The sequence below is a fragment of the Eriocheir sinensis genome, chromosome 28 (genome assembly GCF_024679095.1).
Source record: "Eriocheir sinensis breed Jianghai 21 chromosome 28, ASM2467909v1, whole genome shotgun sequence".
NCBI lineage: Eukaryota > Metazoa > Arthropoda > Malacostraca > Decapoda > Varunidae > Eriocheir > Eriocheir sinensis.
Window position 1 is genome coordinate 11,468,630 of NC_066536.1, and position 14,276 is coordinate 11,482,905.

General features: G+C 46.0%; 1 protein-coding gene across 12 annotated transcripts in view; it reads left to right on the top strand.

The window, feature by feature from the left end:
- The first annotated feature begins 3,044 nt into the window (after positions 1-3,044).
- LOC127004508 (uncharacterized) overlaps positions 3,045-14,276 on the top strand; it is a 43,761-nt gene continuing 32,529 nt past the window's right edge. For 4 of the 12 annotated variants that reach the window (XM_050872303.1, XM_050872307.1, XM_050872312.1 and 1 more), the window contains exon 1: positions 5,972-6,042. In XM_050872303.1, coding sequence (XP_050728260.1) covers positions 6,037-6,042 — 6 coding nt within the window. In that variant the 5' untranslated portion in view covers positions 5,972-6,036. Of the gene's footprint in view, positions 3,843-5,971; positions 6,043-14,276 lie in introns of those variants that run through there. The other 8 variants (XM_050872301.1, XM_050872304.1, XM_050872302.1 and 5 more) reach the window with 7 other exon arrangements.

The following is a 14,276-nucleotide window of genomic DNA, read 5'->3' on the forward strand; positions in this document are numbered from 1 at the left end:
GAAGAACTGCCGACAAGGTGTGTAAAATATGGCACGTGAATCTCTAAGCAGCATAGTATTGGCTGCGTGCTACAAACATTCTCCGAATTCAGCTAAACTCGCCATCCAGTTTTCTTTTCGATATTTATGGAATTACACATAAACTGAACGATAAATGAAGTGAAAGCTTCCCGTACAGTATCACACAACCTGAGTAAGTTTGATCTGAAAGCTTAGTACATCAAGGGACCTTTAATCCACAAAGGGAAAGAAGGGTTAAATATTGTATCCTCGCGGGGGAAAATAGAACGAAAAATTGTGATATCATATGGGGCATGGAGGATCAGTGGATGTGAATAGTTATCGGCAATGACAAACAGGATCACAGAATCGTTTTATCTTTCCGCGGAATTGTTTGCTGAAGCGATTGATTTATTTTGTAAACATTCCTCCGACAAAGGCAGCTTGAAAGGGCCTGGGCATGCGTAGCCGGTGTTAGTTGAGAGGAGGTGGATATCTATATTTTATTTACCTCTCACTCGAACCTGTTGAAGAGGATATATTTTTATTATTTATTCATTTTTCACATACACCGGAAAACGTAACGAGACTGAGTGGACAGCAGAAGAGACACTCAGAACGTGTAGGGAGCCAGCCGATGAAAACACCCTCGTGAAATAAGTGATGCAGTAGAGTAATAAGAAAAGAGATGTATTCATCGATCCTCGTCGTCAGCCAGGCATGAGGTGCTTAATTAAGAGCGACTGATGGCAGGTGCATGGAGTGGCGTTTTGTAACCACACAATGTTTGCTCATTATCCGGTAGACGCAACAAGATTAAAAGATTGATTAATGGATGGATGAAGGGAAAGATGCGTAAATGTTAAGACAGGTAGATATAAATACAAGAGGAGACAGAGAGAGAGAGAGAGAGAGAGAGAGAGATTGATAGATAACTAGATAGAAACATAAACAAAAGGAAAAAGAGATTCAGACATGCAGACAGACAAACAAATATACAAAAAGACAGCAAAGAGGCCAGACATAAAAATAAATGATCAGACAAGAAAATATTCATGAAGATATATAAAAAAAGTGAAAGAAATAAAGTAATTTAAAAAGCAAGAAAAAAATAAAGATATATTTAAAACATTAAAGAAAATATGAAGAAGAATAAGATAAAGAAGAATAAGATAAAAAGGTAACAAGATTGTAAATATTTAAAGATTATACTGAATTATCGATGTCAGAGAGAGAGAGAGAGAGTCACAAAGAAAATCTGCGGAACCAATTTGTTGCATTTCACTTAGGCACTGCAAGGCAACCTTGATGTTCGCGAGCGCCCGCACACACACACACACACACACACACACACACACACACACACACACACACACACACACACACACACACACACAGCCTCGAGGAAGACACAATGGAATGAACAAAGGACGAGGAACGAAAGAGTAATGAACCAAAATTGACTTAGCGGAGGGAAAAAGTGTGCATAATAATAATAATAATAATAATAATAATAATAATAATAATAATAATAATAATAATAATAATAATAACAATAGTAATAATAACAATAATGATAATAGTAATCATTATAATCATAAGTTATTTCAGAAAATTGGACATTAAATTTTTATGGCTTCAGTTTGACACTTTATCTCTTAGGGTTAAATATAAGTACTAATTTTCTTCAGCTCCTCCACTTATTCCTCCTCTCCTCCTCGTCCACCTCCTCCTCCTCCTCCTCCTCCTCCTCCTCTTAGTGTTCCTGTTCCTCCGCTTCCTTTGCTCATTCTCTTGGCCTCCATTCTCGCTTCCTTCTTGCTCCCCCTCCTCCCGCCCTCCGTCCCTCCCTCTCTCCCTCTCTTCCCTCCCTCCCTCCCTCCCTCCTGAAGTGGAAGGGCGGAATGATGAGACCCACGAGACCGCTTCTTGGAAGATGAACTTAGTCGAGACCGAAAAGTGAAAAGAAAGAAAATAATATTGTACTGTAAAGTTTGAAGTCTGGCGGCGCTGCGTTGGGTGGGTTTATTTTGGGGGATGGGGGGTGACGGGTGGTTACTTAGAGTGGGTGGGTTTTGGGTGTGGGTGTTGAGTGATCGGAGTGGGTGTTCGGTAAGGGTAGGTGTTGGCACTAATCGATGTTGTAGCGGATGAGTGAATTTTGTGGTTCGTTTGGTGGGTGAATGGTGGGTCTTAATGGACATGCTTTCTGTGGGGGGTTTGGTAGGTGAGTGATAGTAGTGGATCACTGGTGGATGGGTTGCTATTGGTAGTAGTTGGTGTAGTAGTTTTTTTTTTTTTTTTCAAGTGGGTGGATCTTGGTACTTGCTGGTATGATTGGTTCGGGTACTGGGTGGTACCAATGTTTGTGTGTGTGTGTGTGTGTGTGTGTGTGTGTGTGTGTGTGTGTGTGTGTGTGTGTGTGTGTGTGTGTGTTGGTGCTGGGTGGTACAAGTGTGTGTGTGTTGGTGCTGGGTGGTACAAGTGTGTGGGTGTTGGTGCTGGGTGGTACAAGTGTGTGGGTGTTGGTGCTGGGTGGTACAAGTGTGTGGGTGTTGGTGCTGGGTGGTGCAAGTGTGTGGGTGTTGGTGCTGGGTGGTACAAGTGTGTGGGTGCTGGTGCTGGGTGGTGCAAGTGTGTGGGTGTTGGTGCTGGGTGGTACAAGTGTGTGGGTGTTGGTGCTGGGTGGTACAAGTGTGTGGGTGTTGGTGCTGGGTGGTACAAGTGTGTGGGTGTTGGTGCTGGGTGGTACAAGTGTGTGTGTGTTGGTGCTGGGTGGTACAAGTGTGTGGGTGTTGGTGCTGGGTGGTACAAGTGTGTGGGTGCTGGTGCTGGGTGGTGCAAGTGTGTGTGTGTTGGTGCTGGGTGGTACAAGTGTGTGGGTGCTGGTGCTGGGTGGTGCAAGTGTGTGGGTGCTGGTGCTGGGTGGTGCAAGTGTGTGGGTGTTTATATTGGGTTGTCTAGTGGGTGGGTGGTACTATCTGGTGCAGTGGGATTGTTGATATCGGTATTTGGGTGTATTTGGTTGGTATTGGGGGGGGTTTGGTAGTGGGTTTTGGTACTGTCAATAGTGCTTAGTGGTGCAGAGTCCATCGAGGTGTTCCAGTAACCTGTATATTCTTTCCCTGATTCTGTGTTTCGCGTCCCGGCAGAGGGCAGATCAGGGTAGACTGGTGTCCCGTTACCAGTTACCCGAGTATAGGTCGTAAGATGCGGTTCAAGTCTCCGGTATGTGACAGTTGTGTGTGGCTCGGCGTCCCGTTACTAATCATTCCAAGTAGAGAGTAGTTGATTGTTGTGGTATGAGGCTGGGCGAAAGACGGTGCGGCTGGGTGGTAGGTGCCCCGATGACGTACAGGTGAGTGCCAGATGTCGCCGGGTGGTGCTACAGGGGCTGATGGGGCGCCGGGGGGTGTGCGGGGCCATCACTCCATTCCCTTTAAACCCCGGCAGCGTGCAGAGTCCGTGCGTGGCAGCGTCCTGCCCAAAAATCAATGGTGTGTTTGTGGTGTGCTGGGCGTGTGTCCCGGGCCCGTGCGAGTTGTAGGGGCGGCGGAGGGTGCTGTGTATGGCGTGTGCTGTGCAGCGTGTGGTGGCGCTGCAGCTGCCGAGGATCTGCGCAGGAGTGGTGGCCGAAGGGGTCCTGAAGGAGTGTTGCAGGCTGATCGGCACCCCAACCTTCCTCTGGCAGCCTCGACTCGGCCCGGCACCCCCCTCCTCCGCCCCTCCCGCCACTGCTCATCGCCTTCACCGGCCGCCCCGTCGTCCTCGCCTTCCAGCCTTCTGACGGAATAGTGTGTGTTGGGCGCCGCCCCTGCCCTGGAAAATCAACAGTCGCCATGGTAAATATCCCTGCCCCCGCGGCGCCCTGCCATACCCCGCTCCGCCGCCATGGCCGCCGCCTCCGCCTCGCTCTATCTCCTTCGCCCTGGAAGTGTTGTGCATCCTACCCTTCCATCCTCATGCCGCCGCTGCTGCTGCTACCTCCTCCTCCTCCTCCTCCTCTGCTGTCGCCACCCCCATCATCCCACCCACCGCCTCCACTGCCGTCACCCCCACCCGCAGCTTCCATCCCTCCATCTTTCCCCCCAGTGTCCCCCTCCCCCTTCACGTGGTTCCATTGTCCAGCCCCCCATCACTTCACCCCTTTCCGATCTCCTTTTTCACGTTTCACCTTTCCCCCCTCCCACTTCCGTCCCCCATCTCTGACCCTCCCCCTCCCTTCCTTTCTCCTTCCGCTTGAATCTCCCTCCCCCCCCTCTCCACGCTCCCTTCTCCCCCACCTCCCCCACCGTTTTGTTTTCCTTGAACACAGATCCGACTTATGCTCCATCATCTCGTTTCCTCTCACATTCATTTCTTTTTTCCCTTTTCTCCACCTGCTCCTCCTCGTCTTCATCCTCCTGATCCTCCCCTCGCCTATTTCACCTTTTCCCATAAATCTATCACTTTTATATGCATGTTTCTTGGTTCTTTTTCCACTTTATTTCGTGTTTCTCATCGTCTCCTCCACTTTGTCACTTAATTTCTTCATCATCTTCATAATCTCTTTCCATCTCCTGTTTTGACCTTATCCCTCCTTCCCGCACCATTCTCATTCTTATTATTTTCGTTTCTTCTCATCTTCCTTGCTTTCTTTCTTTTTTAATCCCACTTCTTTTCCTTCTCCTCTTTATTCTTCGTTCGTTCACGTTTCCCATTCCAATTACCTTTCTCCCCTCCTCCTCCTCCTCCTCCTCCTCCTCCTCTTTCAGTTCATTTTCTTATTTTCCTCCCTCCTTTTTGTTCACTTTATCTTTTTCCCTACTCCAATATTTTTTTCTGGCCCTTTCCCGTCCTTAGCCAACTTTTTTTTTTTTTTTGCATTTTTCTTCTCCTTCAGTTTAGTCTTGACCTTCCCCGTGTCCTCTCTCCCCTCCTTTTACCCATCACATTTTCCTCTCCCCCCTTGTCATTATTGCCAAAGTTCCGTCCTGTCATTTTTCATTCATTCTTTCATTTCCTGTCTCTTCTCCTCCATCCTTTTCCTTTTCCTTTTCTTCTTCTTCCTCTTGTTTTTCTCTTCATCCTTCTTCTTCTCCTTCTCATTCCTCCTCTTCCTCTTTCTCCTTCTCATTCCTCCTCTTCCTCCTCCTCCTCCTTATCCTTATCCTTTTTCCCCTTACCCTCCTCTTCCTCCTCCTTATCCTTATCCTCCTCTTCCTCTTCCTCCTCCTCCTCCTCCTCCTCCACCTCTTCTTTTTCTTCTTCTTTTTCTTCTTCTTCTTCCTCCTCATCTTCTTTTACCTCTTTTTCTTCTTCTTCCTCCTCCTCCTCCTCCTCCTCCTCCTCTTCCTCCTCCTCCTCCTCCGATAGTTCACATGATTCTCTCAAGAACCTTGATGACTTAGTTCATCTCCTGTATCCTGTTACCTTCCATATCTCTCTCTCTCTCTCTCTCTCTCTCTCTCTCTCTCTCTCTCTCTCTCTCTCTCTCTCTCTCTCTCTCTCTCTCTCTCTCTCTCTCTCTCTCTCTCTCTCTCTCTCTCTCTCTCTCTCTCTCTCTCTCTCTCTCTCTCTCTCTCTCTCTCTCTCTCTCTCTCTCTCTCTATCTCTCTCTCTCTATATCTCTAACTCTCTCTCTCTCTCTCTCTCTCTCTCTCTCTCTCTCTCTCTCTCTCTCTCTCTCTCTCTCTCTCTCTCTCTCATTTCTTTCTGGCATACACACACAGACGCTCCCACCCACACTCACTCTTACCTTCGCCTCCTCGTCTCTGCCGCAACACAAGGCGACAGAGAGACTGACCAACCAGAAGGAGGAACACACTGCCACTAGCAACACAACCAGAAACACAACGCCACCAAACACAAACAACAACACAACCCTCTGGCTCCCTCTCCCCATCTCTCTGCCACCACCACCACCACCGTAACACAAACAACAACACCACCTCTCTACTTGTCTTCCTCCTCCTCCTCCTCGTCGTCCTCCTCCTCCTCCCCTCCGTCTTCATTCTCGTCCTCGTCTTCTTCAGCTTCATCTTCTTCTTCATCGTCATGGTGGTGAGGACTTAGTGATGGTGATGATGGTGAATGCTTCTTCGGTGACTCAGTGTGCAGTGTTAGTGGTGGTGGCGGTGGTGACGGTCATAGTGCTGGTGATCGTGACACTGGTAATGGTGATTGTGATTGTGATGATGAGGGTGGTGGTAGTGGTGATGGTAGTAGTGATGGTGGTGATGGTGTTGAGGGTGGGGGTCGTGTGTGTGTGTGGTGATGATAGGGGTGATGACAGTTATGGTAGTGGTAGTGGTGGTAGTGGTGATGGTGGTGATGGTGGTGAGGGTGGGGGTCGTGTGTGTGTGTGTGTGTGTGTGTGTGTGTGTGTGTGTGTGTGTGTGGTGATGATAGGGGTGATGACAGTTATGGTAGTGGTAGCGGTGGTGTTGGTGATGGTGGTGAGGGTGGTGAGGGTGGGGGTCGTGTGTGTGTGTGAGTGTGTGTGTGTGTGTTGTGATGATAGGGGTGATGACAGTTATGGTAGTAGTAGTGGTGATGGTGGTGATGTTGGTGGTGGGGGTTGGGGTTGTCCTGTGTGTGTGTGTGGTGATGATAGTGGTGATGATGGTGGTAGTGGTGGTGGTGATGGTGGTGGTGGTGGTGGCGGCGGCGGATGTTGGAGTGACCTGATTTTCTTCGAGTTAATGTTTATATTGTCCTCGATTTGGTGACCTTTCCCTCTGCACCCCCCCCCCTCTGCACCCCTCCCCCTTTGTCCTCCTCCCCTTCCTCTTCCTCCTTCTCCCCACCCTTGTTCTCCTCCTCCTCCTTCCATAACTCTCAGCATTTTTTTTTCTCGATATGGCTTCCTCCGCTTGCTCTTCCTCCTTCAACTCATCCTCTCCTTTATCTTCCCCCTCCTTCTTCTCCTCCTCCTACCCATCCATTTTCCCTTCCTCTTCCTCCTCCTCTTCATCCTCATCCTCTCCTTTATCTTCCCCCTCCTTCTTCTCCTCCTCCTACCCGTCCATTTTCCTTTCCTCCTCCTCCTCCTCTTCATCCTCATCCTCTCCTTTATCTTCCCCCTCCTTCTTCTCCTCCTCCTACCCATCCATTTTCCCTTCCTCCCCCTCCTCCTCCTCCTCCTCCTCCTCCTTCCATAACCTTAGACTTTTTTTTTCTTCGATATTGTGGGCTTTTTCTGTTCTTCCTCTTTTCCTTCTCCTCTCCTTATTCTTCCCCCTCCTACTTCTCCTCCTCTTACTGATCCTCCTCCTCCTCCTCCTCCTCCTCCTCCTCTCCTCCTCACCATAGACCGATAGATCTTCTGGTGTCTGTTCTTCCTATGTATTCCTATGTATTCCTCCTCCTCCTCCTCCTCCTCCTTCCATAACTTTCAACTTTTTTTCTTCGATATGGTGGGCTTTTCCTACTCTTCCTCTTTTTCCTCCTCCTCTCCTTTATCTTCCCCATTTTCCTCCTCCTCCTCTTCCTCCTCCTCCTCCTCCTCCTCCTCCCGCTCCTCCTCCTCCCCCCGTCGTGCAATGCTTTTTAAACACGTTATCACACTGCATCCCAGCGTGTTTGTTTATCGAGATGATGGCGGTGTTGTGTGTGTTGGTCGTCTCGTTTAGAATGTTAAGGATGAAGAAAATAATGATGATAACAATAATAATAATAGAACAAGCATTACTGATACATCTTATTTTTGTTATTGCTGTTTCGTATTAATTATTTAAATCAACAACAACAACAACAACAAATAAGACAAGAACTACTATACATTATTTCATCTTATTCATTCAACGTTCTCTTTCTTCTTTATTTCTTTTGTTTATCGATTTTTTTCCAGATCATTTACTTGTCCGTCAAATCTTAATCCAATACAAAGGGGGGGGGAGGCAGGAAAGGCCCAAGGAAAGCAGATGGCTGGCCGTGATAAATGACGGTGCGAGAGAACGTGTCATGGGTGAGGGAGAGGAAATGGATGAGTAAAGTGAATGGTAGCGTGGGGGAACGAGGCATGGATGAACGAAAGGAGATGAATGGAGAGGATGGATAGGACAGTGTAAGGAGCTTGGGATGAATGTATCGGTGGAGACGGATGGATAGGATGGAAGACAGTGTAAGCAGCTGCCATGGATGTCAGAGAGGAGAAGGATAGACAGGATGGACAGGACAGTGTAAGCCGCGCGCCATGGATATACGAGAGATGATGTATGACTAGGCTACAAGGATACGATGAAAGATAAGAGAATAAGGAATGGATACGATGAAAAACAGTGTGACTGAACGAGTAATGGAAATTGGAGAGATAACGAGTGATAGGCTGTGGAGAATGTGTTTATATTTCTAACACAAAATGATCCACCCAGCCCCGTTCACCCCAATAACCTTAAACCACCGAGAGAAAGAGATGTTGATGCCCGAGAGCTGCAGGATGACAGGTTGATGTGCATGTGTATCGTGGGTGGGAGTGAATCCGTTTATATTTCTAAGACAAAATGACCCACCCTCAGTCCTGCTCACCCCAATAACCTGAAACCACCGAGAGAAAGAGATACAGATGCCCGCGAGTTGCAGGATGACAGGTTGATGTGGATGTGTGTCTTCTTCTTCTTCTTCTTGGTCTTCTTTTCCTCGATTTTTCTTTTTCTTCTGCTTCTTCTTCATCTTCTTCGTCTTCTTCTTCTTCTTTTTCTTCTTCTTCATCTTCTTCTTCTTCTTCGTCTTCTTCTTCTTCTTCTTCGTTTATATTTCGAAGACAAAATGACCCACCCGTCCCTGGTCACCCCAATAACCTGAAACCACCGAGAGAAAGTGATACAGATGCCCGCGAGTTGCAGGATGACAGGTTGATATGGATGTGTATCGCTCGTAGGAGAGAATGCGTCATCCCACTCTCCTCGCCTGTTATCTGAATCGCTTTGTCTTCCCTCACGCCTCGTCACGCCGCGGGTCCCTTTATTACGGGCCAGTGATTGCGTTGTGGCAGATTGATGTAGTGTGTAAATGTGGTGCTGACTGACCCATTTCTTTTTTTTTTCTTTTTTTTCTTTTGGTTTTGTTTCTACTTGTTGTTGGTTTTTTACTGCTTCATTTCCTTTTCTTCTTTTTTTTCTTCTTCTACTTCTTTTTCTTGGTCTTCTTTTCCTATTTTTATTTCTTTTTCTTTTTCCTCTTCTTTTTTTCTTCTTCTACTTCTTCTTTTTTCTTTTTCTTGGTCTTCTTTTCCTCCATTTCTTCTTCTTCTTCTTCATCTTCTTCGTCTTCTTCTTCTTCTTCTTCTTCTTCTTCTTCTTCTACTTCTTCTTCTTCTTCATCTTCTTCCTCGTCTTCGTATTCTTCTTCTTCTTCATATCCTTCTTTCCACTTATTTCATTCCCGATCTCTCTCACTCACACCCTTCACCTTCACTCCAACATCCATTTCTGTTTACATCACTTCTTCATATTCTCCTCCTCTATACATCTCAGCCCAGCCGTCTCTCCTCCCCTCACTCTCCTCCTTTGCGTGACTATGTAAATGTTTTCTCGTTTTTTTACGGCTCGACCGCTCAATCCCTGGCAGCAACCTTACACACGTCGGAAATGAAAGGATAATGTTAATAGTGAAGATAAGTACGTATTTATTTTGTTAGAGTTTATGTTTTTGTGTCCTTTCTTGTTTGTTTGTTTTTTGTTTGTTATTTTTCGCTGTAAGGTTTTTTTTATATGTATTTTATTTGTTTCTGCTTCCGCTTCAGGATATTTATTTCGTTTATTCTCACAAATTTCACTCTTCACGCATGGTTGGTTCTCGAGACCTCGTTATTATTATAGTGTGCGCGGTTACGAATTGAAATGATATTGAGGTGATGAGGGAATGGTCAATGCACCTCTATCATTATTATTATTATTATTATTATTATTATTATTATTATTATTATTATTATTATTATTATTATTATTATTATTATTACTGCGACTGTTGCTATTTTGTCATTACTCATAGGTCTTGGTCTTGAAAAAATGGTTACGTTGTGTAGGTGTATGCAGTAAATCAACATCCATTTAACCTTTCACGAGAACACACACACATACACACACATTTAGGCACACAGCCAGCCACACAGACACACAGACACCCTCAAACAGCCACCCACACAGACACCGACACAGCCACACCAACAGCCAGCCACAGAGCCACACAGACACCCTCAAACAGCCACCCACACAGAAACCGACAGCCACACCAATAGCCAGCCACAGAGCCACAGAGCCACAAACACACCCACCAGACAGCAGAACAGCCACACCAACACCACTAAGCCAGCCATTCAAACACCAGACTGTCGCTAGCCGGCCATAGGAACAGCCACCAGTCAGCCACACAAACACCACCCGTCAGCCACACGTTCAGGCATCCACAAACCAGCCGGCGCCGCCTCCACTACCATCTCCACCTTTGGATGGAAGCCGCATGTTGATTAATGGCTTTTTCGGCTTTCCTGGCAAGACTTGGCTCCTCTACACCCATATATTCTCCTCCTCCTCCTCCTCCTCCTCCTCCTCCTCCTCGTCACCCCTCTACTCCTCCTCTTCATTCCTGCTCCCCCTCCTTGCCCCTTCCCCACTCATATCTCCTCATCTCCCTTATCTCCCTTCCTCCCTCCATCCCGCCTCTCAGGTCTTACCCACTCATCTCCCTTTCTTCACCTACTCCTCCTCCTCGCCTACCTTGTCTCCCTTCTCTCCTATTGTTTCTCCACTTGTAACCTCTCGTCCCCACTTCTCCACCAACACCTCCTCACCTTCCTTCACTACATTTACCACCTCACTGTGACCTCTTCTTCCACCTTTCGCTTCAAGTACCCTCTCTCTCCCCCCTCAATGCCTTTACCCCTCTCTAATCTCCTCACCCCGTCTCCTCTCAGCCTCCTTCCCTCCCTCACTCCTTCCCTCTTCTCGCTATCTGATAAAGGCGTCGTTGGTAGCACTCACGAAGGGCTGAAGAGTACTCAGGTGGCGCCGTCTGCTGCTTGACACTTCGCGGTTATTGAGTAAATTGGTTCGATGGCGCCCACCTCACGGGGTTTGCGTAATTAATCCTGTTGGGTGTTGCCGCCTGGGTGTTTGTTTTTCAGTGTGTACATGTTTGTTTGCTTGTTTGGTTGATGTTCCTGCGTATGGGGTGTAGGTGTCTGTGTATGTGCGTGTTAAAGAGCAAGAGGGTGACCTTGGAGACGCACAAAGAAGAAGGTAAAGAAAAATGGAGGGACAGGAAGCGAACATCAGTAATTCGGAAGCAAAGGTTGAAGATAATATAGTGTTGATTAAGAGAAAGATATTGCCTCAGGGGGGTCATATCATGCGTAGAACTGATAGCAGGTAGACAGCGTAATGGAGTGGCATCGTATAGATTAAAGATATCGGAACAGACTAATTCTCTCTCTCTCTCTCTCTCTCTCTCTCTCTCTCTCTCTCTCTCTCTCTCTCTCTCTCTCTCTCTCTCTCTCTCTCTCTCTCTCTCTCTCTCTCTCTCTCTCTCTCTCTCTCTCTCTCTCTCTCTCTCTCTCTCTCTCTCTCTCTCTCTCTCTCTCTCTCTCTCTCTCTTTTCTTATTGACTAATTGGTGCAACTGACTGACTTGCTATTATTATTACTAGTATTATTATTCATTCCTATGTTTCTTTTCAATAATATTAAATTCATTGCGAAGTCAGCTCAGCGGTTATTGTTTCTCTCTCTGCATGTATAATATTGATAGTGGCAATACCTTCATTTTTTTTTCTCTCTCTCGCTCTGATTTTCATTTGTAGTCAGGCGGTGAGGTGGACCGTGAACGCAATAGAGGTTAAGGAGCAAGGGACGACTGCACACACACACACACACACACACACACACACACACACACACACACATATATACGTAAAATTTTTCCTGCTGACATCATCATTTCCGTCTTACGTCCTTAACCTTTTTTTTTTTGCCCACGTCGGCGTTGCATTGCGGTTTTTCTTCGATCGATCCATCACAAGTTTTCAGATAACTTTTTTCGATTTGAATTTGTTTTCGAATTTTTGCGAAACATGCGAATGTCTGAGAGGGGAGGGAGGGGAGGTGTGTGTGTATGTGTGTATGTGTATATGGGGGGTGCTTAGAGAGAGAGAGAGAGAGAGAGAGAGAGAGAGAGAAGGGAAGAGATACAAACGGAGAGACAGACTGAAAGATAAACAGAAAAACGAGGATACAGACACGGGACAGACAGACAAACAAAGATACGAATATTAACAGACAGACACGAAGACAAAGATAGAGAAATAGAGAGGCATACAAAGATGAAGAAGCAGACAGAGAAAGACAGACAGACAGACAGATGAACACCCTCACTCCCTAACAGACAAAATAATACAAAATATGAACATCCCAGAACACAGACAAACTGGTAGACATACAAACGCAAACCATGTAACAGACCAACAAGAAGCACGTAATCAACCTCAGACAGACACACAAACACACAAACAGAGGCACAGACAGATGACGGAAGCAAAGCACAATCACCCCGGCGTCCAGAGTCACAGACAGACAGACACAGGGGCGGAAAACAATGCACAGAACAACACGTCTGCCTTAATGTTATGTTCGGGAGGGAAGGTTCGCGGACGTAACTGTCAGGAAAGATCTGGCGTCACGATGGAAAAGTCCTCCCCCCATGTTATCCCTCAGCTCCTCCTCCTCCTCCTCCTCGTAGAAAAGTTAGAACGGGTTCAACGGAGAATAACAAAAATGACTCCTAGGTTGAGAAATTTATCTTATGAACAAAGGCTTAAGGAAGTAAATATATTCAGCCTATCAAAACGAAGAATACGTATCAATCTAATAGAAGTATTTAAAATGTTTAAAGGATTCAGTGATATTAATGCGGAAGATTACTTTACAATTAATCGATTAAATAGAACAAGAAGAAATAACAATTTCAAGATAAATTCTCGTCGCACGAAGCCAAACACTTCTTCTTCAATCGAGTCTTTAATATTTGGAATTCTTTACCCTGTGATGTCGTTGATAGTACAACAGTTACGGCCTTCAAGAATAGATTAGATAAGTGTTTTGAATCCGACCAGCAACTAAGATATTACTCATTGTCGTAATAACGTTAAGTTCTTTCGAATACTGGTGTCCTTGTCCGTTTTTATCGCCCGGTTAGTGGTAGCAGTAATGGTAGTTCTTTCCTCTTTCCTACATAATTTCCTTGCAGTTTTTCTATGCTGCATGTTTGTTTGTTTTCCTTTCCTGCCAGCTTTGGATGGGGGGTGGGGAGGACCCTTCGCCTTTGCTGTCCTTCATCTTCCACCTTTGATTAGATAGTTAGTGTAGCTTGTCACAAACATCCTCGTAAGGACCATCAGGTCTGCTGTTGTTTGTTCCTCCTTTGTATTTCTTTGTGTTCCTTCTCCTCCTCCTCTTCGCCTGGTAAACTAGAGATGTGGAGAGAGAGAGAGAAAAAAAATAGATAGATAGAAAGAAAGAAAGAAAGAAAAAATGGAAGAAACAATGAAAGAAAAAAGGAACACGAAAGGAAGAGACAGAAGGATTATGAAAAACAAAATAAACGAAAGAATAAAAAGAGAAAAAAAGAAAAAGGAAGAAAAACGGAGAGCAAAAAATAAGAGAGAAAGGAAGAGCAGGAAAGGGTGTAGGCGGGCAGGACAACGGACGCCCATAAAGGAAGAAGACGACCATATTCCGTGTATTGAATATTACGTAAAAAGTTTATGATTTATAACCTCAACGTTTGTTTCTTTATTTGTTCTACGCAGCTCTTATGTCCTAATCATTATTGCTTGCTCATTATTACGCGTTAGCATGAACTGACCACCGTGAGTGTTCGGGCAGCAGCGTGCAGGAATGTGAGGCAGCAGCGGCGGCCTCCACGGTGTTGAAGCCAAAACACCGGACCGGAGGAAGGGCGAGGCGGCGGGTATCATGCTCCCTCCCTCTGTGTCATGACTCGCCATATTCCGTATCATCGCCAAGATGCACTACTCCCCCCCCCACCCCCCACCCCTCTCTCTCTCTCTCTCTCTCTCTCTCTCTCTCTCTCTCTCTCTCTCTCTCTCTCTCTCTCTCTCTCTCTCTCTCTCTCTCTCTCTCTCTCTCTCTCTCTCTCTCTCTCTCTCTCTCTCTCTCTCTCTCTCTCTCTCTCTCTCTCTCTCTGTCTATCCATCTATCTATCTATCTATCTATCTATCTATCTATATGTTTCACATATATTAAATTTATGGAAATCAGTGACTGCTGTCCTGTTATAACT